This window comes from Xenopus tropicalis, chromosome 2 (genome assembly GCF_000004195.4).
Source record: "Xenopus tropicalis strain Nigerian chromosome 2, UCB_Xtro_10.0, whole genome shotgun sequence".
Classification (NCBI taxonomy): domain Eukaryota; kingdom Metazoa; phylum Chordata; class Amphibia; order Anura; family Pipidae; genus Xenopus; species Xenopus tropicalis.
Window position 1 is genome coordinate 30,441,215 of NC_030678.2, and position 26,109 is coordinate 30,467,323.

General features: G+C 40.7%; 1 protein-coding gene across 1 annotated transcript in view; it reads left to right on the top strand.

The window, feature by feature from the left end:
* LOC100486901 (transmembrane protein 211-like) overlaps positions 1-26,109 on the top strand; it is a 126,694-nt gene that overhangs the window by 40,173 nt on the left and 60,412 nt on the right. The window contains exon 2 of the mRNA XM_002938251.5: positions 4,623-4,761. Within this exon, the coding sequence (XP_002938297.1) occupies positions 4,623-4,761 (139 nt within the window). The remainder of the gene's footprint in view (positions 1-4,622; positions 4,762-26,109) is intronic.

A 26,109-nucleotide genomic window follows, 5' to 3' on the forward strand; every position in this document is an offset into this window, starting at 1 on the left:
GGGAACAACCCAGGGCTAGATTTCATTTTCAGGCACCCAGAGGCCGCCCCTCAGGATCGCATGCATGCCCATCCTTGTAGCTTGCATACAGAGCACTGGGGATGGGAGATGCTGAAGTTTTCTGCGTGCCCCATCCCCACTGCTCCATATGTGAGCACATTTTACATGCAGCTGGGCAGCCGCCCCAAAACTTATGCCGCCCTAGGCCCGGGCTTTGATCAAATCCAGACAGATCCTGATACAAAGGCTTATTTATAGGAACCTCCTAATTAGTGGCCAAGCAAGTGGCATCATGCTGACATTCATTGTGGCTTGCATAACTCCATGTACCATATGTTGCTAAAGGCATGTATCTTGTAAATATATTAAGCTATCAAATATTTTAAAGGAAAAGCTGTATTAAATAGTGATTCAAGGCTGGGCTTTGGGCATTTGCTTGTTTCCGCAGTTGCTCCAGTAATTAGTACCTTGTGGCAGTATTAAAATCAGTAGGCCTGGCCTGTGGAGTTTCAGCATGGACAAGAGACGACCCATTTACCATCTCTACTGACTTGTAAAGTGCACTGCACAGCAAACTACATATTGTTAACTATAATAGTGAGCAGCCTATGAATATTATATTTGTATCAGACCTTTTATCTATCCAAAGTTTTCTAGATTTGTATTTTTGGATAATGCAGCGAGTCAGTGGTGTTGAAAATTTTACATGTTGGAGGCCGTCTCTTCCCTTATACAATGTGAAAGCATGTAGAGGTCAGATAAATGCTGTACATTCAGATTGGTAGTAGGCTTGGCTTTCTGGTGAGATGCCCTAAAAAGTGTGTGTGAGACCAATAGGGACCTGGCACACATACAGTTACATTAGAATAAGTGAAAAAGAAATAAAAGAAACAATAAATATTAATAAAGGTTTATAGTGGTTTTGGCTATATGTCGGTATCTTGGCTTTGTGGGTATTCACTGAGGAACTTACTGACCTTCAGACTGTATCCTTCAAAATAATAAAGAAAAGAAATCAATTGAAGCTAAAGCTGCACTTAACTTGATTCATCAAATAAATATACTTTATATATCAATGAATATGTCTGCTGCTTTGGTTTCTGCAGGAGCTCAAAGTAAATGTCTCTTATCCTGGGGATAAGGAAATCCATGGATAACACACACGCTGCCTATAGAGGACACAGTGTAGGGGGTTCACTATTATTGATAGAGTTGAATGAGACACAATACACTGAGGGGCAGATTTATCAAATGTGAGATTACAGCTTTCCAAAGAAAAAATCATACGCTTTCTATTCATTTCTATGGGATTGTGGGTGAAAATTTCCTGTAGTGAGCTCTAATGTCACATTTTGTTAAATCTGCCCCTGAGTGGGTAATTCCCCGCTCTCTATTCATTCCTGAAGTATATTTAGAGGGGTATTTATCAAAGAAAGACCCCCTATCCAGAAAGCCCTAGGTCCCAAACATTGTGGATTACAGGTCTCATACCTGTACTCTAATTTCACACTGCACTGTTCCAGGGTACTTCTAAACAAGCACCACAGAGTGATCATCTTCTACTTTTTTGTTCTTTAGTGGCCCCAGGCCGGCACTTGCACAGTGGAGTCAAAAAGCCAGCTTCTACTTAAAATGCACACTTGGCATGAAAAAGGAAGAAAATCGCTATGTGGTGCTTGCTCAGAAATACCCCCACGTCGTGCAGTTTTTTGCTAACAGGAGCACCAGGCCTGGGTATCTGATTTCACATTTCTTTTTCCTTTATGGCATTTAGCCGCTGGTAATTAGCCACAGACTGGCTTGTGATTAATCTTAATATTCAGAGTGGATAGCCTTCCCTTTGTCACATATCTACTGGAAGAAATGAGCTTCGTCACAAGCCAGTCTATGGCTTAATAACACTTGCTAAAACCCTTAAAAGAGAACTATACACTGAAAGCAGATATGAGCAAAAATACTGTATTTTCAAACCAGGATCTCCCCATCTTGAATTGTGTTAGGTGTCAGTGGCACTGCACGTGCTCAGTGTGCTCTGGGCAGCTGTTGAGAAGCTAAGCTTAGGGGTTGTTGCAAATTATCAAGTAGAAAATGGAATTCACATGTCACGGATGCTGATTATATTCTGATGCAATTTTTCCTGATTGCACAGCTGCCATGTAATGACATTGAATTAATTACTAATCGGCCTTGTATTGTGACTTTTATATATTATATATATATATTTATAAAGTATATACTATTGGGTCCCTAAGCTAAGGTAAGTGACAGCAGCCCAGAGCATGTGGTAAGGATCAATAGAAAAGAAGGGGAGCTACTGGGGTATAGTTAGAGGCACAAATGCTCACTGCTAAAGGGATGTGGTGGCTTTGGGCTGGTATAGAACCCCAAAACATAATGTACAGAATTTTTTGTTTACTCCTTTGATAAGCTTTAGCAGGGTCGGACTGGGCCGCCGGGGCACTGGGAAAAAACCTGCGGGGGCCCTGGCGGCCCAAACTCAGTCCCTGTCGCGACTCCCCTGGCTGCCGTTGTCCCTCCCCTGATTCATTGAAAGTAAGTTTCGCGCTCAGTGGAGGACGTCGGGTGGGTGGCGGGGGCACCTTGGGGGCTGCTGGTGTGGTAGCCCCGGTGGGCCCTGCACCCCCCAGTCCGACCCTGCACATGCGTACCAAACCGGTTACTATTCAAGATAATGGTGCTTTTGTTGGTATTGAATCCAGAACCTCAGCACTGTAAGGCTATAATACTAATGCCTGCAGTACTTTGCTACTTATAGTTACTTCTTCTTCCCTCAGAGCTAAGTAACCATTTCTTATATATACCCCATGTTCTCACTGTGTATTATTAGTATTGACCAGGCAAGGCAGGAATTTAATTTAAAGGGGATCTTAAAAAATGAAAGTGCACAGAGCAATCTGGTGGGACTACATTGGGCTACATCTCAGCTAAACGATAATCCATCACCTATGGCCACTTGCTGTTTGCTGTATAAACAGTTATCAACTATTCCGTGTCATTCTAGACAAAACATAAGATGACAAATTGCATTCCATAGACTATCCTCATCATTTATTTCCTCTACTCACCAATAGACATCATCCATTTTATTCTGCTGACAGATTGAACGCCAGAGGTTGCATTGGCCATATTCATGTACATGTTGCTATTTTTGCTATTATGTACATAACACCCAAAGCTGTTGTGTGTGATTAAGAGTATAATGTATTATTATTATATGACTGAAATATGTTATATTTGAAATCAAATACAATTTATTATCACTTAGTAATATACAGTATAGGATCTATTATTTCTGAACACTATCTACAGGGATTTGGCATTTGGATTTGGTTTTATTACTATTAGAACTGATCTCTGTAGCCTTAAAGGGATACTGTCATGATTTTTATGGGGTACTTTTTATTTCTAAATTACACTGTTTACATAGCAAATAATTCACTCTGCCATTTAAAAATTTTATTCATGAACCAACAAATATATTTTTAGCTGTAATATTGGTGTGTAGACGCCATCTCAGTGCATTGTGCCTGAGTCTGAGCTTTCAGAAGGAGCCAGCGCTACACATTCAAATGCGATATTTAGCGCGTCTAAGTGTTTGTAAATCATGCGTAAGTATTATTTCTGCACGCTAATTAACACAATGTGGTAAAATTAATGCATGCGGTTGCGCGCTAATTAACACATGCGATAATACTTTAGCGAATCGCGCGTTTTTTTCACGTCAATTTTAATGAAAAAAAGCATGCAATACCTCAGTCCTCAGGATGAATACCTTAGCTGTGTTAGGATCCCAACAGCCGACTATGGAACAGGGGTAGGTACTAGCCTGATTCCTATGTCTTAACCGTGGCCCTGTACTAAGGCAACAGTGCCTGTAAGGAAGGGTACTTCCAGCTAACCTCCTGGTTGGAGCCATAAACTGCTCTTGCTTCCTTTCCTTACTGCCTCACTTTCCTAGAAAGTGCTCTACAGAGTGTTACTGTCTATCTGGTCCTCGTTCACGGGGTCCCTGTCCCCCAACTTCTCTAGATTACAGATGGGTACTCTAGGGTAGGAATGGCTTTACTGGGGCCCTGTTGATCCCAGGCTCAGTGGACCTTCCACCTGAGACACCAGAGGCAGCCAAAGAGGCTCCATGTCCAGACTACAGACATGCTAGACAGCATTGCCCCCCACCTTTACCTGTGTCCCTTCTGTTTTCAGCAGCCATGTTGGTAATCAGCAAGTAGCACATGCACACTGGCACCCAAACTGTGATATTGTGGTACTGTTAATTCATGGTTAAACTGGCCCAACAGGGCACTGGAAAAAAACCTGGTGGGCCCTGGTCCTATTGGGCCCCTTTTCACCAGACATGTTGGTTGGAGAACCAAATTGCTGTTGACCATAAATCAGTGGAAGTAGAAGTGTAGAACGGTGACTGAGTAGTGCAGGGGGTGGGCCCGTACAGTCTGACACTGTGAGCATGTTTCTAGTTTCTAGTTAAAATCCATCCTAGAACTTCAAGACCAAAATAGACCAAACACTTTGTAGTTTGGTAGTTGTGGTGTTATTGATGCAGTCATAATGTTCCTTATGTGTTGGTGTTTTTGCTATTACAGACAAGTGCCGTGCTTTGCTCCGGAGGTTGTGTCCTTCTGGTAATGAGCTGCTTCCTGGCCACCATCACCTTGTTCCTTCCTAGTGGCTTGTGTGAACGGCGCCTGTGCACCCTGGCAGGGTACATGCAGACAGCAGCAGGTAAGTCATTGATACATATGTGAATGGACGTTTGTCATAAACTTCAGCAAAGGGGGCCTTAATCCATTGGTTTTGTATTGTTTGCCATGGGGCATTTGTGGTTCTAGTGCATCTACATCATACTGTACATATCCACATGTCCTGTTGTGCGACAATGTCAGACACAGGAAGCGATTCCCTGTGATGGTTCCTTGTTTGGGTTCATTTAGATGACAAAGTCCTAGTCCTACTTCAAGACGGATATTCCACTGCTTTCCATTCACTTGTATGGGAACTTATATAAAGATAGGGTGAACTCTCATTTTCATACTTTGCTAAATATGTCTCTAGTAGTAATCCCCTCACAAGTGGTGAGCTCTAGTCTCACTCTTTGAAAAATATGCCCCTATGTGTTTGTTGTCCACAGCACTGCTTTAATTATGATGGTATAATGCGTACACTAAATGCCTTGCAAATAACAGATTTTTACTTACTAACAAGTGAATACTCACAGATATATATGCCGAACTTCTTGTTTTTTTATATATAGAACACACAAAAGACTGATCAATGCACATTCCCTGGTCCCCTGTAGAGCAACTCTACTGAAGTATAAAAATAAACCAAAAAAGAACAATGCGCAGTTAGCCTTAGAATGCTCCCATTACCCTTTGTGTATTAAGAAAAAAAAAAAAAAATAGATATATAAACCTTACAATGAATATTGCAATTTATATACACAAAGGATTTAGCCCTTATTCATGTTGTCCCCACAGCCTTTTGCATTTAAACCTAAGGAGGCCAGGGCTTGCATGTTTAGGAAGAAGAATGGCATGAGCAGGGTCATTATGGTAAGAACTTGGTGCATAATACCTCAGTAAGTGGGACTATGTATGCCCCTTCTACCCCCTGTGCTGGTCTTATATCCCTATAGTGATTAACGTGCCGCCTTGTATTTAAGCATTACAGTAAATGTTTGAGCTGTATTTGTATTTAGACATTACTACAGAGTGAAAAATAAAGGTACAGAGTGAAAAAAATGTTTGGAATGAATCTCAATCCCAGGAAAAATATTGGCGCTGACTTTCTCATAACGTGACTATAAAACTATAAACATTAACTGCACATACCAATCAAAATTCTGGCTCCCACATGGCAAATATCTAAGCAATAGGATTTTATATTTTTACCCTCTCTATGGCACAGCTATTTTTGTACTTTTAGAATGGAACAATATTTTCATGGCAGTTCTTTATTGGAGTGAAGCTTTCATAACATTTTTATATTTCTTATATTTTATTATGAATCAAATGGATCTTATAGCCCATAAGCCTAATTTCAAAGGTCACAAAACTGTGTTGCATCAATGGGACTTTTGTTCTCCTTTGTCTCCGTCTTACTCCCTCACTTTTGCCATCAGTCTGACCCTGCTCTGAGTAAAAGTGGGCAATATCACTGTTGAAATGTAAATGAAAACTGCACCAATTTTTGCCAAATGCAAATCCTGCATCCTGGCTGACTTCTTTCTGATCATTCTAAATTTTCTTTGATATTCACGATATTTTCTTTGCACTTTTTCACTATCCTCTCCAACTTCACTGGGTCTCCCAGGCTCCTTTGAACTGTTTTCCTGCCTCTGGGCAGTTTCTGATGGATGAACAGTGGGCAGGGGTGCCGAATGGGTCCTGGCCAGTCTGGAGGGACATCTGGGAGACTGCCTCCCCCCATAATCTTTAACAAAATTACATTTCATAAGCAAATCTATATTCCCCCAACACAATTTGATGTTACCTTCTCTAATTTTCACTTTGACCATTTTTTTTTCTGCAGTTGGCAAAATCTTCATCATTTAATCTCAAAATGATTGAAATACATTGGAAAGGGAAATTTATATATTTTTTTCACAATTACAATGGTTCACTGAGTTTTTCCTCGAGGAGTGACGCTTTCTTCCCAAGCCAGTAATTTCACAATTGCCAGTGTCAACATCTCAACCCGTTGGCTCAAACGCAATGTGACAGGGAACCTGCTGCTCTGACATCAGAGGTTGCAGTCTCTTCTCTCAGGCTATAAAGGACCTTTGCAGATTACACTGATCTGTATTTCTAATAGTCACTGTGAATAACATATATAGCCTTTAAATCTAAACCAGGGATGTCAAACTGGCAGGCCTCGAGGCTGTTGATAGCTGCCAGCAAGTCAGAATAGATTGGACTTGTCAAAGGATATTGGGACCTGTATTTTACAATGTAAAACATTGAGAAATAAATATTATGTATACAGTATTTATAAAATCAAGGGGAAGTGATGCATACCGTTACAGACTATTTTAAGCTATATAGTATAAACAATTTAAAATGAAACTTAAATGCCAATATTATATATTTCCCTGAAAGAAGCCCCCCTTCTTGAAACATGTCTCAAACTCTCAAACATTTTGAAGCTGAGTGAATACAAGGATTGGAAGTTCCATGCATCACAATGGGGCCGATTCACTAAAGGTCGATAAAACGCTCGATTCACTAAAAGCACAGGCGTCATAATTAAGATGCGATGTTCTTTGCGTTATTTCACTCGCGATGAGCGTTTTTCTTGCGTTAATTCCCGCCGCGTGCGTTATTTCCCACTGCGCGCAATATATTTTGCCGCTTGCTATATTAGCGCATGATTTTACGCACGTAACCATTACTTTTGGAAAACTACTGTTCTGAAAATGCCCATTTCACTGCAAACTGGCGGCTGCATCACTCTAGGGCCAACACAGACTTGTATAAATCCCACTGCAAAGTCCATATTGTGTTGCCAAAAGCTCACGAACCACAATTTTCTTTAAGTACCGCCTGCCCCAAGTAGGTACTTAATGAATCAGCCACAATGTATGGTAAGCTTGTGAGTTCTGCCAAAGTCATTTGTATAGCCCCTACTCAGTTATTCCTATAGCTATAGCATGATGGCTGCATGGTGTGTTTTTTTCTACTTTTTCTCCATCTCAGAGCCCAGAGCTTCTACCTAATTCCATCCCCAATCGTTCCTCTCATTAACCAAATTGAAATGATAATTTATAAAGCTACTTAGTTTTATGGCATTTAAGGTCAGATAGAATGTTAAGCAGCCTACAGATTCCAAGAGAAAGCAATGGAGATGGGGCCATTAGGCTGATCAGAACTGCTTAGTAAATTTTAATTTGTCAATATCCAAGTGCTTCAGCCTTTATTTATAGCTTGCTCCTTGCAGCCAAGATGGAGAGCTGCTCTCTATCATGTCCCTACGGCTTGTCCTCCATTGTCTAGAAGGAGAAAAACTCCTGCCAACTCTAGCAAGGCCGGCCATCTCTTACGTTCTTGGCATTGTGTTATGTACTTAGTATCCGGGAAATGTCTATATCTGATATGAACAGAAGGACACAGAGGGAAACTCTTTCATACCTAGAGAATATAATCTCCATACCAGACTATAGTTTCCTTATTTCCACACATATTCAAGCTCCGGACACGGTTTGAGAGCTTCTAACCTTTCCTCCTGGGTTATACTGTATTAGTACTTAGTGTATGGCAGTAAAGTAAGAACAAGTGCAATGCTCGTTCCAGTTCTAGCGACCCATAGTAACCAATCAGCATTTAGCATTAGTTACTCTGCTGTTGGGAATATTTGATTGCTATATTTTGATTGGTTGATATAGATTACTACCCTTCACCTGTTTAGTGGCTTCTATGTGTGCGTAGCTGGGGGCTCTAGTTCCAAATTGCTTTCCCAGTGATGACTATTATTCTGGAAGCCCTTTTCCCCCAGAAACCCAGAGCAGAGATTAACCTTTACTTAAAGGGTGTTGAGTAAATATTTACCCCATCTAACCTTCTTTTTTAGATGCCAGGAGACTTAAAGGGGTGATTTACCTATAAATTAACTTTTAGTATGTTTTGGAATGTCCTATTACTAGCAGCCTTGCAGTTGGTCTTCATTATTTAACTGTTTATAGTTTTTTTAAATATTTGCCATCCTCTTCTGCATCTTTCCGACTTTAAAATGGGGGTCACTGACCCCGGCAGGGAAAAAACTATTACTCTGTAAACAATTGTATTATTGTTACTTTTTATTCCTTATCCTTCTATTCAGGCCCCATCCTATTCATATTTTAGTATCTCATTCAAGCCTTTGCCTGGTTGCTAAGTTAAACAAGACCCTAGCAACCAGATATCTGTGAAATTCCAAACTGGAGAGTTGCTGAACAAAAAATTAAATAAACCACACATAATCAAAAATGAAAACCAACTGCAAATTGTCTCAGAATATCAATGTCTTCATCATACTAAAAGTTAATTTAAAGGTGCACTACCCCTTTAAGTTGGCAAAATTGGCAACTATATGATGTCATCATACAGTGGTGTCATAATTAGAGATAAGTGAATCAAAACAAGACAATGTCATTGTGTAATGGTTTCTTGATTAGGGATAAGAGAATAAGCATATATAGTGGATATGTTTTTGTTGAATATGTCTTTTTAATTCTACAAAATATTCCCAGATTTAGCAGTTAGGAGCCCACATGCATAACTTGCTGTAACATAGTTCCTGGGAATATAAGGTGGCAAAGACTTAAGGGCTTGGGCCATGAGCTGGTTCCAATCCTATTGTCACATTGGGCTCAAAATCCATCAGATTGTAAAAAAGACAATTGGCTGCCTGTGCATTAGCTTTCTATATCCATGTATTGGTACATAACTCTGTAATTTGGTTTGTGCCAAGTACCTGCTCTGATTTGTGTCTCGTGGCACTCACAGCTCAAAGCGGGGCGCTTGGGGAAAGAAACATTCCCAAGTATATGTTCAACTCCGCTGTATAGTACTTTTCAACCTGATTAACGACTGGTGCCAGAAATTGGCAGCTTCACAGCGTTCTGATAAAATGTGTTTATTTTATAGGCAGGAATGCAAACAGCAGCTGTTTCATTGTCAATTGGGAATGCAGCAATTAGTCAGGACGGGCAGGGGAGGGTGGCATATATATATATACTGTATATATGGCAGTGTGAGAGTGCTAATGCTGCAAGAAGTAGGTTTCAAGCAGTGAGGCACAGTATTCATTTTGTGCTTACTGATAGTGGTCTGTGAAAGCCTCCATAAAATCTTATTAGGATACTGAAGTATTAACTATATTTAGGGTTATATTTAATGTAAGGTTCTGCACCATAGCTCCTTTTTATTTTGTATGTATTTTTTTTTCATCCAGCTGCTAGCTACAAACTCACCAATTATTTTACTGAAAAGTAACTTTATGGTGTATACATAATTCAGTAAATAGATTACAATATAAACAGCTGATCATACTCTTTGAGGCAAGTCACCGCAATTGTTGTGTAACTTTCATAAATTGTGCAAGTTTTACTGCAACATACATGTAACTTGCTTGATTTATGCAACCTGATGGCTCTGGGCTTAATATATAACAAAAACAATAATTATGTTAGTATTGTATGATAGTTGTGCTGCCCCAGCAGTTAATAGTTATACATTATGTTTCAAAATAGTGGTTTATATGTATATTCCTTGTTACACTGCCACCTAGTGACCAAAGTCATATTGCAAGGTGTTTATTTCTTAGTCCCATTCCCCTTATATCTGAGGTCAGTTCCTCCCACCATCCCTTTCCTGTTCCTGCTTTCCACAAGTGAGGAGCTACTCCATGAGTTAGGAAAACAATATTCTTTTTGACCTGTGGCATTTGTTCATCCACTCCAGCATTTGTTCACCCACACCAAATAAAGAACCTTTGTGGATTCCAAGTGTCTGATGAGTTCAGCTAATCAAAGATTGCCCACAGTGGTTGTGCCCAGCTCCATACAGGGAGAGAGGTCTCCGGGGAAACAGCCACTATCACAGCAATTGGAGTCAGAATAATAGTACTGTTCCCACTAAGAAGTAGTAATTCACATTATATTGTTACTAAGGAGTCACCTTGTGTAGTCACTAAAAAGCAATAATCACCCAGCGCTTTCTCCAAGCTTTAATCTCATTATACTCAATTAGAAGCAACATTGTTATTGTGTGCGCACTATGAAGCAGTTATCACATTGAGTACAGATATGGGATCTATTATCCAGAATGCTTGTTAACAGATAACACAATGGTTTACTAAAAAATCACTTAAACCTGAAATAAATGTAATAGGATTGTTTTGCTACTAATATGGATTCATGTAATTTAGTTTCCATCAATTTCAAGGAACAGTGCTATTATTACTATAGAGAAAAAGGAAATAATAAAAAAATAGAATTATTTGCTTAAAATGGGTTCTATGGGAGAAGGCCTTTCCGTAGCTTTTTGGATAGAGAGTTTCTGGATTAAGGATCCTATACCTGTAATGATGTTGTCTTTTTTTTTTTTAAAAAAAAGGGCAATAACAACATTAGGCCTCATTTATAAAGTGTGGGGCAAAGGGGGCAATTCTGGGCCCCTTAGGGTGCTAGCAGGGAGGCCTATGTAGAGGCTAATTTAGAAATGGTGCTACATGTAGCATCCAATCAGCAGTTCATTTTGACAAATCTACTACTTTAAAAGCTTTGAAAGCAAAGCTCCAAAGGAAAAAATGTGATCCTGGAATATACCAGTAACAGTTATCCTGTGAATGAGTTTTTTTCTGAGTACTGGGAGACTGAAAGCTCTAAGTGATCTTGCTGACATATTTACCCTGTAACCTGCCAGCCAATGCTTCAATAAGACTTTCTCTATTCCCTATTCTGTGCAGTGCATCTTCATTTACTATTCCATGTGCTCCAGCTATCAGCAATCATATGCAACTTCATGCTCCAGCGAAGCCACAATCTTTCATGTTTGGGATCTAAATACTGAATGAGCATTTCATTTCCACCTGTCATGAAATCTGTCACGTACTGTGCGATAATTGGTGGTTTATTGAAGCATCCACTGTGGCGTTAAACCATTTAACTGGCATGAAGTTTAAAAAAAACTCTCTCTAAGGTAACTTTATATATATTATATATATATATATATATATATATATATATATAAGTTATAGGGCTGCAACAGAAATAAAAGAGGAAAACATAATAAAAGGGTTTTTTTTAGCATCCAGGAACTCCTTGATGTCTGCAAGGTTCCAAATGCAGCTACAGCCTCCACCCAAAGGAAGACACTGGTTTTCCTGGAAAAATAAATAGCTGAGTTAAGTACAGGGTGAGGTTTGTCTGCGAGATACACAATGCAATTAACCCACTTACTGTAAATAAGACACAGAGCAGCGCCAGCTTTGAGCAGCATCATTATCATTTAGACATACTAAGGAGCGATGACTGTTACAGTAAACTAGATTACGTGGGCACGTGTCGATTGGGCAGGCTTGATTTTTTTTTGTCAGATCAAGGACTGCATGGACTCATTGATGCGGTCCTCATTCTGACTTTTCATATGGCTTACATTGTAGTGCGATTGTTTGGCCCCAGGGTTGTCTCTTAATATTGTCCAACCAAGGTGGGCATATCAGGGGAAAGATTTGCTCGTTTGATGAGCTTACTGTGTATTTAGAGGGAGCATATTAAATTCAATAAAAATACTCCTTTGTGAATGCATCTTTAATGTTGTTGCTACCTAGTGCTGTTCCCACCTATGTTCCAAATAGCACTCTTGCCTTAAAACACTGACAAATTTTTTCACGCAAGCATACGAAAAAGTCACGCAAGCGCACGAAAAAGGGACGAAAAATTAGGCGAAAATACACTCGGAGCGTTCGTGTCTTAGTAAATCTGTCCCCTAGTGTAACATATTTACCCATAATTCCAGCACAGTTGTGCACACACTCTTAGTTGCAGCCTCCTCAGTGGCTCCATGTGGGGGAGAGAATTGCACTTTAATTTGTGTATAGCACTCTCAGAGTGGTGGTTGGAGCATTTTCAAAATGTCAGTGGCATCCAATGCAGTGGACACAAGACTGAGGGCCAGGGTGACGGTAGCCAGGCCCAGACTGTCAGTCTGAATTCGGAGGGGCTGCTGTAAGGTGCCACAGACAGTCACTATTTATTGGGCTAGTGGGGGCTGTTTGGGCTTCTGTGTACTTGAAATGCCAGGGCCAATTTTGAATCCCAGTCCAGACCTGGAGGTAGCTTTAGGGTTTCCCAATGTCAGTAGGTGCAGTTACATCAAAAGAGGCAAAATTAAAACATTGGCAACACATGTATGTGCTGGAGTGTGTTTGGGCGCAAGCATCTTAAAGGGGTGGTTCACCTTTAAGATAACTTTTAGTATGTTATAGAATGGCCAGTTCTAAGCAACTTTTCAATTGGTCTTCCTTATATATGTTATAGTTTTTGAATTATTTGCCTTTTTCTTCTTCCAACTCTGCTTTTTAAATGGGGGTCACTGACCCCAGCAGCCAGAAAACTATTGCCCTGTGAGGCTACAGTTTTATTATTACTTTTTGTAACTTTCTTTTTTATTCAAGCCCTCTCCTATTCATATACCAATCTTTCATCCAAACCACTCCCTGGTTGCTAAGGTAACTTATACTTTAGCAACCAAATAGCTGCTGAAACTCCAAACTGGAGATCTGCTAAACTGAAAATAAAATAATAAAATGAAAAAATAAAGACCAATTACAAATTCTCCGAATTTTACCTCAAAGGTTCACGTATAGCTACCCTGCAGAGTAAGACACCCTACTTCTCACATATATGGTCTGTGTGGGATCTGCAGTCTCAAAAAGGAGGAACCGATTAGGGTAACATTAATCTCTGAAATGTTTCTTTTTCTTTGTTTTGACATATGCAACAGGCTACTATTTATTGAAATACTCCTGGAGGTTACTACTGCTTCCGTGTTATTCTATTTTACTTCTTTCTACTTTATTTTCAGTTACTTTCTTCATATCATTTACCTACAACTGGGAATGTCATTTTCTATGTTTATTCTTAAACGCAATAAAAATTTAAGTTACAAAAAAAAAGTTAACTCATAGGTGAACAACCCGTTTAATGACCTGCATCAATAAATATCCTCTCCTTTAGGTCCATTTAGAGTACCTATACATGCAGGGGTGCATTTGAGTATTACCCCCATAAGCTTCAATTTGGGAGGCAAATACCATCATGGCAGCCTCTAAATTCAGAACAGATGCTGTGATATCATTATTGAGCAGCATTTGGCTGGCAGAGATATACTGGTGGAGAGCTGGCATCAGAGAAGATTTTCAACTATGGCAAGAACAATGCAGTGAATTCCAGGACACTGCCAGTACTGAGAAGTGGTTCAATGTCTTTTTTGGGTACCTGATCTATTCTGTCAGTCTGATTACACTGGGAGTTCAGCAGCACGGCTATGGCTTGGCGGCCCCAGCTTTATTAGTATTATATGTCCCCATGTGAATAGTAATGGCAGTGTATCACAGTATTGCTTTTTTGCATTGTGCTGCATATAAATGCACATATAATGGTGACAGTCTTAAGCCAAATCACAAAATTCCAGCCACTGAACTGCAAGAAATCCCAGAGCAGAGAGTTGTGTCAGTTTATTGTACGCAGATAATTGTATTTGTAGGCCGTAGAGCAGGCAGCTCATTAAATTAAGCTGTGATTGGAAGCAGGGCTGGCATCATTCCTAATGGGCAGGCCGACTGCCATAGGTTAAATGTGCATTAGCCTTCACTTGTACTTAAACCGGATTCTCCAATGAGGCACCGGGGGCTATGCTTCTAATTGATGAACGAGACTTACAGAGAGCAATTTATATCGGGATGACCCCATACTGTAAATGGACCTCTGGGATAAATGTGAAGGTTCAGTTATTGCAACAGCCGAGCACAAGGGCATCAGTGAATTCAAGCTATAAAACCGCATAGTGATGCATAGTGTGCCCTTCGTGCCACGGGAGATAGACTCTCTTGTCATTCCGGCAGTGTTTGGGTAGCAGCTTGATTACTATTGGGACATTTCACAGTGTTAATACCATGGCAATATTCCCCTGATCTGTGAAGGGAAACACGTACTCCCCCCCACCCTTCCCTCATCGTCTTCCTCCTCCTCGTGTGCACGTCAGTTACCTGATTATCCTCTGTAGCTAAATGGAGCGTAGCTTATAACTGAATTTCATGCCTCCTGAAACAATTGTTTCTCTGTTATTAACTCATCCATCTATAGAAAATCCAGCTCCTAGAGACAGCCAGATAGACAGTTCCTGAAAAATGTTCCAAGCTCCATGGTGATTTGACCTCTCCAACGATCTTGTTATATCTGGAACATTGACAGCAGCCCGGCTGGCCATAGAGACAAGAACCTGAGCTCCCATGGGGCACTTTAGCTAGTGGGTGTGTAAGTGCTGGAAGCACCCATATTTCAAAATATAGAACATACACAGCTAATCATTTCTGGTTCGTTAGAGTAAATGGTAATTATTTAGTGTTCAGAACTCCTGTTTGGCATGGATAATCTCTAACAAGAGGAGGTCTGTATCTAGGGACTGCTCAGTCTGTGTCTTACGTGTTCATCATTCCTTATGTGTTCAAAATATTCCTTTCCTGGGATATTGCTTTGCATATAAAAAAAAGGATGGCCCTTTGGTTACTGTGTTTTCCTCCCAGTGTTAATGTCACCCATTCAAAGGGACTGTTCAGCTTTAAATAAACTTTCAGTATGATATAGAGATTTTTTTTTAGACAGTTTGCAATTGGTCCTCATTTTTTATTATTTGCAGTATTCAATGTATCTAGCTTTTTGTTCAGCAGCCCTCATTGCTAGGGACCAATTTTACCTAGCAACGAGGCAGTGATTTCAAAGAGTAACAGAAATATGAATAGAGCAGAGCCTACATAGAAACAAAAGTTATAAAGAGTAACAATAACAATAAAAATGTCTTTTTTTTTTTTACTGCCTTTTGAAATCTGGAAGAATTTAGAAGAAAAATCATTCAGAAATTAAAACAAATACAAAAAAGAAAAAAAATGAAGACTAATTGAAAAGTTGCTAAGAATAGGCCATTTTATAACATACTAAAAGTCAACTAGAAGGTAAACCACCACTTTAATTGGCTTCAGATTTCCTGATCCATTCCCGCTGCAATGAAGCTCTAACGCTGATCTAGAGCAGAACTGCATTGTGGGTAAGAAACATGGTGATTTGCAGATGTACTTCGCACACTGCACTGCTTCTGTAAGTGACCCTTCTAGTCTTGTAGAACTGCAGCTCCCATCATACAGAGCCAGGAAGTTGGTGACGCTTATGGAAGCTTAATTCCAACAGCAGCTGAAATGTCACTAGTTGGGCATATCATGGGCTAATCTTGTTTAAGCCACATCAGCAGTAGGCTGTGCCAATTAGCTGGTTTAGATATTTAATTTATCACTGAGAAGGTTAGCAGTAACCCTCTGTGCTACATATCCAGCTGCATCAGTTCATTGGGCGCCTAGGAAGGGAATAATACAGAGCCCACAGCCTGGTGGCACATAAAATGTAATGACTGAGACAATGACTTGCCAGCCATATACACAAGGAGCCCTTATGCACATTTATAGCTCTATTTTCTGTGCTGAATTACGAAGAGGTATCCCGTACAGAGCGGCAGCAGATGGCTAACTCTGTTCAGCCGTATAATAGTCTGAATTAGTCTCTGACGCGGCTACAGATCACAGCTTGTATAAATGCCCGGGCTTTCTGCTGGCAGGAATGATAACACTGCAGAATGGCTTGCTTTGTTTATAGCCTGAAGTCTGTGTTGGCAGCTTGTCCTTTAGATTTCACTTAACATTTCGCACGCTGAGGAAATGTAGATGTAACAATGTAAGATCTCCAGCGCCATTGCATAATATCTCTGGTGTAAAGGGCAGGCTCATCTAACAATAATTGCATATATCACAGATCTCTCTTTCCTAACAGCACTCCCCTTTCAACAATTCTACCTGTTCTGCTTTGGTGCTGCCTCAGGGTGAGCATGGGGCTTATTTATAACAACAAGTGCAGTCTGCAAAGTGCAATTCGCCATGTTTCACCAAGAGCTGATGCATCGAAATGAATGCAATAGTGGGTGCGCGTCTTGATGAGTCAAACAGAATTTTGTCCAAAGTTTGGAATTTAGTCATTTGTGGCACTCTGCGTTAAAATGAGCTTTGAGTATGACTGGCTGGGTCATAGTCTGCAGCCTACTGACCCAGCCCCATGAGGAACCCTCCAGGTAGCCCTCGAGTACCTCTGCATCACGAGTCACACTTGCATATAATGGACAGGGGCGTATTTATTATAAGGCATCCGAGGGCCTGTGCCCTCAGATGTAGCCTCAAAAAGCAATAGTTTTTTGGCTGCTGGCGGCAGTGACCCCCATTTGAAAGCTGGAAAGCTGCAGACGAGAAGAAGAAGAAGGCAACTCATGCAAAAACTGTCAAAAATAAAGAATGAACATGTACATATAAACAATTCACAAACATGGTTTGCAGTTACATTGGATGAGCATCAGAGACACTAGGGGAGGGCCCTGCTCGCAAGAGCTTACACTGTAAGTCTGACTTATTTCAGTACTGATGCACAAACAGTATTGTATACATGGCCCCTTGGGGCAGTTCCATCAGACTCTCCTGCAATCATATTGTATGACAGTTGAACTAGACTAGACTAGAGAGAGAATCTGCTATGTGAATACTTCCCACTGGTGCATGGATGTGGCATCACTCCTCCCTCCCTTTCATTCAAATGAACTTGTTCAACCTCATAGTCAAGTAAAGGTGGGCACACACATTACAATAACAGTTGGTTGCAGGAAAGATCCTTCGTCCACTCCACTAACATTAAGGTAGATACAATAGAATTCTACCCCTATCTGATGATTCAGCATTACTGTACAGCCGATGTTTAGGTGCCATTAAAATTTTCCACCAAGCCTGATCAATGAGTTGGCCGATATCCAAGGCTTTTGCCAGTATCAGTCGCCTCAACAACCTACCATCTCACACTGCATATCATATGAAACCTCATTTTAGACAATAATATTAGTGTCTGTATGGGCATTCCCAAGGGTGGATAAGTCATTTACATAATTTAAATGCTAGCCTGTAAGTATAAAGTGCACAAAAATTCATTTGGAGGTTTATATTACTGTTCATATAGCAGTGAGACCAGCAGAAATTGTAAGTTACCACTAAATAACCCCTACTGTGTCCCCCTAGCAATACATTGGGGTTTTGACGTTGGTGCTTCCCAGTGATTTGTGTGCACTGGTGTCATAACGCATGTGTGTGTACAAGTGTTCATGTCAGAGGCAATGCTGCACAATACAGGCCATGCTACCTCCTCACAATGTTCCAGGTTCATTGCATATTGAGATTAGAAAATTGCATGTTGTAATGTAAAATCTCCAGGCTATAAGGAATTACTGTTACCAATGCCTGAAATTATTATCAATGGGGGGTTAATTGCATTATTAAGTTCTTTTCTTGACATAGAAACACAAAAGCCAGTAGCAGTGATTTCTATACTATGATGTGTCAGTGGCGGTTTTGGGTCCAACAGCCTATGATTAAATGCCACGTGAACATGAGACACGTAAGGCAAAAGATGGTATAAATAAAGATTTTTTTGGTGACCTGTTTATGCCCAGTACCTACTCTTTTCTACATTTCCACCTACTCAAGACCATAGAAAAAATTCAGCCCTTAGTATGTATAGCATTTTGCAGTTCAAGTGATAGAAATATTGGGCTCTGTTAAAAGGTTATACCTCTATTTATGGCATGTTAAACTTGGGTCTTTGGCTGAATTCTTACCCTGCAAAAAGGGTACCCAGCTTTTCTCCCACAATCAAAAATCATAAAGGTAGGTTATTGGTTCTTATGTAAGGCAATAGTTAAATGGAGGTACTTTATAATGTATAACATTTAGCATATGTAAACCCTCTTCAAAAGACAGTGCCCCTCAGGGGTCAATTACAGCACAATGGATAATAAACTCGCAAGAGCAACTTGCAAGCTTTTTAGGGCTCTTGAGTGGAATTTAGGCAGAACAAAATCTAGCCCTAGGTCTGTACACTCAGGTCCCTACCCTTGGACAGTATACACAGGACTCCTTCCTAAATCTCCTTGGTGGAGCTCGGGCTGCTCATTGGCTACCCTACTTCTATCTATCACTGCTGGAGTGATCTATAACAGTAAGGGTGAATACACACAGAGCTACTAGTAGCAGCTATTTTTTCATGGCTACTAAGCACCAGAAAATCCCCTGCCATAGACAATACTTAGAATTGCCTCTGCTAAAACACACATAGAGACAATTATCAGTAAATGATCAGCATTGTCTATTTTAGTAGCCACAACAAGTAGCTGCTACTTGTAGCTCCTTGTGTCTTCACCCTAAATATCCTGACAACTAACTAGGCCTACCTTTGCCTAGGCTCCAGTCTTCTTCCCCTGCCTGCCTATGGGAAAATCCAGGAAGAAAGAGAACAAAGTTTATCAGTTCCTTGCATATATACTGTAGAACAGCTACCCCTTCCCCTTCCTGTCAGTTATTGAGCCTACAGGCATAGTAACAGGGACTTACTTTTCTGCTATAACCCTCCTTGCCATTTTCTGGAGAATATCAAGGACCCCTAAAATGTTTATGTATTTTATCAAGTGTAACATATCTTTGCACACACAGCAAGTAAACTCACAATCTCACTCATTGCCTGCCTGTGCAGTAGCCCCAGACATTCCCATCCATTACCCAAACTGCATATTCCAAGCATTTTACCTCTGACTCAATCAATGTCATACAGGGCATATCTCTGGCAGGCGTCCCTTCTGACACGGGCAGCACAGGAGGAAAGCAGCAGACACGGCACGCAGAGATACAACATGCAGGCCAGTTTCACAGCATGAAATTGATCACTAATACAGTTCACAGCTGAAGGAGTAAGAGATGCAGTGTAAAAGCAAAATTAACTTTATATCCTATAGAACCACATAGGGCCATGCGGTTTGGTTATGAACTGTATTACTGTGCTTTATATTCCTATAATACAGCCTTTTCAAATGGCAAATTATGCTTTATTTAGAATTGTGGATTGAAATGTTTATTTTTGTTCTTTATTTATATACTGGGGTGCCCGAGGCCCACCTTAAAACCTTAGACCATGGCCCACTCTCAAGACCTTATTTGCTTATTCCTTCACTTAACTAATTTATTATACTACTCTCTTCTCTTCTTACATATTATTAGCTATATTTCCCTCCATTTCTGATCTTTGTTCTAATATAACATTGAGAGTAGTCATAGGAAAGACAAATAAGGCCAAATGGATGGGTCATTAGTAGGGTTTGTCACATTTTGTGCAGGAGAATACTGCTGGATATGCTGGGGTGGGTGGACCAATGACATGGAAGGGAAGGATGGGGGTGGGACTGATAGGTGGTTCTATGATGTTGATGGGCGAGGTGATGTCCATGATGGGCAGCCTGTGGGTGGACTCCTGTAGATCGGGATCTAAAAGTTAAGTATGAGCAGAAATTGGGGGTGGAACGAGGGTACTACTAATTTAAAAGTACATTGCCCTCAACTACATCTTGCGGTTCCCTCTGGCTTCCAGGGGAAAAGTGTCTATATTTACAAAACCAGCACATTATATGCAGTGAGATGCATTGGGTACTGGCACATTATATGCAGTGAGATGCAGTGGGTACTGGCACATTATATGCAGTGAGATGCGGTGGGTACTGGCACATTCTATGCAGTGAGATGCGGTGGGTACTGGCACATTATATGCAGTGAGATGCAGTGGGTACTGGCACATTATATGCAGTGAGATGCAGTGGGTACTGGCACATTATAGGCAATGAGATGCAGTGGGTACTGGCACATTATAGGCCGTGAGATGCAGTGGGTACTGGCACATTATAGGCCGTGAGGTGCAGTGGGTACTGGCACATTATAGGCAGTGAGATGCCATGGGTACTGGCACATTATAGGCAGTGAGATGCCGTGGGTACTGGCACATTATAGGCAGTGAGATGCAGTGGGTACTGGCACATTATAGGCAGTGAGATGCCATGGGTACTGGCACATTATAGGCTGTGAGATGCAGTGGGTACTGGCACATTATAGGCAATGAGATGCAGTGGGTACTGGCACATTATAGGCAGTGAGATGCAGTGGGTACTGGCACATTATAGGCAGTGAGATGCAGTGGGTACTGGCACATTATAGGCAGTGAGATGCAGTGGGTACTGGCACATTATAGGCTGTGAGATGCAGTGGGTACTGGCACATTATAGGCAATGAGATGCAGTGGGTACTGGCACATTATAGGCAGTGAGATGCAGTGGGTACTGGCACATTATAGGCAGTGAGATGCAGTGGGTACTGGCACATTATAGGCAGTGAGATGCAGTGAGTACTGGCACATTATAGGCAGTGAGATGCAGTGGGTACTGGCACATTATAGGCAGTGAGATGCAGTGGGTACTGGCACATTATAGGCAGTGAGATGCAGTGGGTACTGGCACATTATAGGCAGTGAGATGCAGTGGGTACTGGCACATTATAGGAAGTGAGATGCAGTGGGTACTGGCACATTATATGCAGTGGGTACTGATGGCAGATGATACTGTATAGCACCTGTGGGAGTGCGATGAAATCTGCAGCAAAAGTTCAGGATTGGTGAGGTTCTTAGGTAAAGTTACAGCCTGCAGATCCTACTTATCAGTCTTCATTTCTGCTCTGCCTTCAGTTTGTAATATCTCCCCAGCCCTGCCTACATCTGTGCCATTTTTGGTCAATTTTACTGTCTGTCAAGAGAGCTGTGCTCTGATTTGAGAAGCCACAAGAAGAAAAATCCAATCAGAGCACAGCTGATTACAACAGAACCGGAGCTTGCAGGAATGCAAGAAGATTTCCCTGATCTTGAGGGTACCAGAGCAGTGAAGAAACAGAGTAAGTTATTTGTTTTTTTTAAGGTGCCTTGGGGAGACTTAGCCTCCCCTAGCCTTACTGAAAATCCGCCTGTGCCGTACCAGGAGAAAAGGTTCCCTCGTACCCTTCTAAAGGTACAGAGCCTGCCTTGTCACTTCTATAAGAGTGCTAGAATGTCTGCATGACAATTTTTATCCAAAATTGCTTTTATGCAGCATACAACATTAGACAGTTTTTTTTACATTGTGACTTTTTCCAAGACTTTAATTAATTTGAGCAACAGGGGTTAAGCACCCTATAATCCCTACCTGCCTCTAACAGCATAATAAAATGGCACCATGAAATGATGGTCAGTACCGACTCTTCACCCACTCACAGAAAAACGTTTATATTAAAAACCTTATCCCAGCAATCCCCTCTTATTCATACATTTTTGCACAACTGAAAAAAACTCCAGCAGTCTTATCAGGAGCAGCGCTACACAACTTCATCACTCGGGACATGCTAACAGGTTCTTTAGAATATTCCCAAGCCTCAGATGGCAACCTTATCTCTCTCACTGATAACTGGAGCTGTGAGGTTCTGATTTAGAGAGGCACATAATAAGTTCAACTCAACACTACTCTATGCCTTTCCCCCCCACATTCAGAACTGCTAACCCAGATATATGGTTCCCGGCCATTATTTATTAGTATGAACATCCTGTATTGGATGCAGGATCTGATAAACGTCAGCAGTTTGCGACTGAGGTTGTGACTGAAGTTGCACATATACTGAATGGACCGTACTAGTAAAGTGGAGGCAGGGACGCTATCAGGGGCTGCATCAGGAATTCCAGCTTTACTGTATCTTTTCTAACATTACATTACTCTTCAAGCAACCCAGAGCAATGGGCTCCAGAATCAAAGCACATTTTTTTCACATTTTATTGCTTATTCTGCGTTGGATTGCTTATATAATGAGGTATCGCCATGGGTCCCTCTCAGGCACATATTGGAGTAGTTTTCTCACCACCCCTCCATGCACCCTCAACACCTAATTCTTTACATGTTCAGTTCTGTCTTTGGGGTTATCACCCAAACACTGTCCTGGTTTCAAGAAGACCTCATTCACACCTGCCATTATACATGCTGCCAGGGTAGGCTAGTTATGTTTGCAGACCCTAAAATGCAATGAGAGCCATAATTCCTTTATCTAGTGTAACTAAAACTGCTGTTCTGGTCAGACATATCACATTTGTTGCCTTTTGGTTGCAAAAAGATGTTTAGTTGTTGGCTTTCCAATAACTTATCAGCAGGTAGTGACAATCATTTTCTTCTATGTATCTTTCTCTGACACAAACGATTCCCAAGCAAAGATCTGGCAGACACTGTGGTGGTAATCTATAGCCAGAAGGAATCAATGGAGTGCAAGCTGGGATACCGTGCTCCCAGAATCCTCTTCTCCTACCCTTCCTTGGCATTAGTCAGTCGGAAAAGAAACAATTTGATTTTGTCTTTTAGTAGTGCAACTGTTTTGGAAACAAAATCATATAAATAGATTGTAATGAGTAGAACAAAGATGAGGTGGTCTCAGATTGAATGAAAAATGTAAGCTTGTATGTGATTAAATTGTTGGATTTGGGTAACAGAACTTACATTATCCAGGGTGTTTTTAATATGCTGTTATCATTCAGATAAACATGGCCTTATTCATCTTTTATACTGGTTCAATCTTTAGTCATACAAAAAAGTATAAAACAGTTGGATGCATGGATAACAATTACCACAGTCAAGTTTCAAGAAGCCAAATTTCATAGAGGCCAAATATGATATAAAGTAATAGGTCTGGTGCCAAAGACCCTTTGTTGTAGTTGGACCCTCTGTGGAAGTTAATAAGATATCAGTGAGCCCATACAGAATCCTGCATCTATGAGATATAGATAACAGCTACCTGCAGTTGCATTATTTGGAGCAAGCACAAGTCTTTGAACCTACTGAACTCTATATCTATGCTCTCTCAGTCGAAATGCTGACATGGCTTGCTTGACAGTGAACTGGTTTCTTGTAACATAATGGTAGCTTTTCTTAATTACAAATAACTAAAAGTGCTGACTTCTTAGGCTTTAATTCCTGAATCCACAAAAATGGGTCTGTACCAAAATAGTTATCCATACAGTACGTAATTGAAGACCACTTATTGGTTACACTTCCAAAGCACCTTGGTTCTTCAGAGCAGTTGTGGGAGGGAGAAGTAATTTAATCAGCCCTTCCGCACAGCTAAATTAGGGTTAGCAAGGGACTAATTACACTAAGATCATTATTAACACTACTTATTCGAGGAGGAAAGTGGAGGTCATGAAAAATAATTTTAAAAGAATATGTTTTTAATTCAAAGGAAAAGTTAGAAGATACAGTATGTTCATTACAAGCCCAATGTATTTGGGTCATGTTGAACATTGGTGCAAATTGGCCCTTAAGGCAAGACACGTGTGAAATAGATTTGTGTGATTATTTTCAGGCCAGACCTATCGACAATGCAGCAATAGGGCCTAGCAGCTTTAGGGGCTCTAATAAGACTGAGAGAAGAGATGTTTGTATTTCTTTCATTGAAAAGGAGGGGTTCCCCAAAAATGTTGTTGCAGGGGGCATTTATGTTAGTTATAAGTAGCAAAAATCAAAGTGATGTTCTGATTTGATGGACCTTTTCATCAAAACATAGCCTCAGGGCCTACCATATCCAAATCCAGTATGTGCAGTATTCATATTAACAGAAGGCAAGAGCTACATAAAATTCAATAGTGGGATAATGTAATCACAAGTGGGGCGTATCTATTAATGGGAAAAAAGCAAATGGCACACAGAGCTATGAACTAGGGAACAAGCCCTTCAAAATTTTATTGCGGAGGTGCAACGTTTCGGGGCAGAATAACCCCTTTATCATACTTGATAAAGGGGTTATTCTGCCCCGAAACGTTGCACCTCCGCGTGTGGAATGGGTCTCTATTGTGTGTATCTATTAATGCCCTATTTGATTCTCTTAATGCAGTGGTTCTCAACGTTTTCCAATGGTCTTAGGCGACCCCTGTGAAAGGGTCATTCGACCCCCAAAGGGGTCCTGACCCACAGGTTGGGAACTGCTGTCTTAATGGAAGACAAAGTGAGATAAAGACAGAGATAAAGTCAAAGTGTAACAGAATAACATTTCTGCAGAATCAGTTGTTCCTTTCTTTTGACCTTGAACAGGTCGTGTCAGGTTGGAACTGACCTTAAAAAAGATTGTGTCCTGAAAAAAAAAAAAGAATACCGGGCATCATAATTGGAAATGGGAGATTTACGTCATGAAGAAAATCTCCACGTTGGCATTGTATATAAATGAAAGTTATAGGCGATGTCACAGCCGTGATCAAACACGTCAAAAATCATTAAATCAATAAATCCTGAGATGCAGGACTTTAGGTTGTGTGCTGAGATTAGGGGAAATGAGAAGATTGCTGGTGATATAATATAATTGGTTCTTTACTGAAGGGTTTATAATATGGCATTCACTACCTCTGGAGTTGGCAGTTCCATATACAGTGCTGTCAGCAAAGGGATGGATTTGTCTTCATCACACAGTATACTCTATCATAGAGTACAGAATATCCTTTTTTTGTTTCATCTCAGACATTATTCATAGAAACTCCAGTAGCCAACCTGCAGCCAGAGTATTGCCCATCAGCTTTTCCATAACTCTCCATCAAGCAGAGAGTCAGTATTTGTATTGGATTTGGATGTTCCGTGTTACACCCTTCCATTGTACAGCTCTTCAGAATACATTTTGAGAAAATAATAATGAGGAGCTTCTTATAAACAAATGAAGGCCAGAGCACTACAATTTATCCAATTTATTACAATTTATGCCAAAACATAAAACAGGAATCTCTAAATAGGAATATTTAAGTGCAGAAGTGCAGTTGTGTTTCCCACAATTTCCCCTTAGTCACAAAGTGTGTAAAACCACATCCATTAAAGGTACTTGCACCAAAGTGTGCTACTTGCACCTCCATATAGTTGTGATCAGTGCTGCTCAGTCCTTCTTGCCTTTTGTTCCAATTTGTGCACTGATGCGCCATTTGACACAAAGGAACCCTGGAGCTACTTCTACTTCCTAACCTGGAGATAGGTCCAGGGTTCCCTTTGCACCCAGCAATTGTGTCCGATTTGCAGCAGAATGTGCACAGTTGTGTTAAATTTGCCGCAATGGTGCTAGAATTCTGGGAGAAAACACTGCTTTAATCTGTTAATTGCAACATAGGTTCCTGTCACTTGGTGGGCCAGTATTTAGTAGCTGAGCACCGAGCTACCGGCTACTGGTGTGGGTTTGCTGATGGTTTTCTGTACACTGTATTCTGCCTTACAGTGCTTCATATAACACATTTTGTATACTGTACATCATTCATATACTTGGGGAGGGGATTTTTGAGTATGAGTATGGTGATTTATTATGAGTTTACTAATTGGCTGGTTAAAAGAAAAGTTT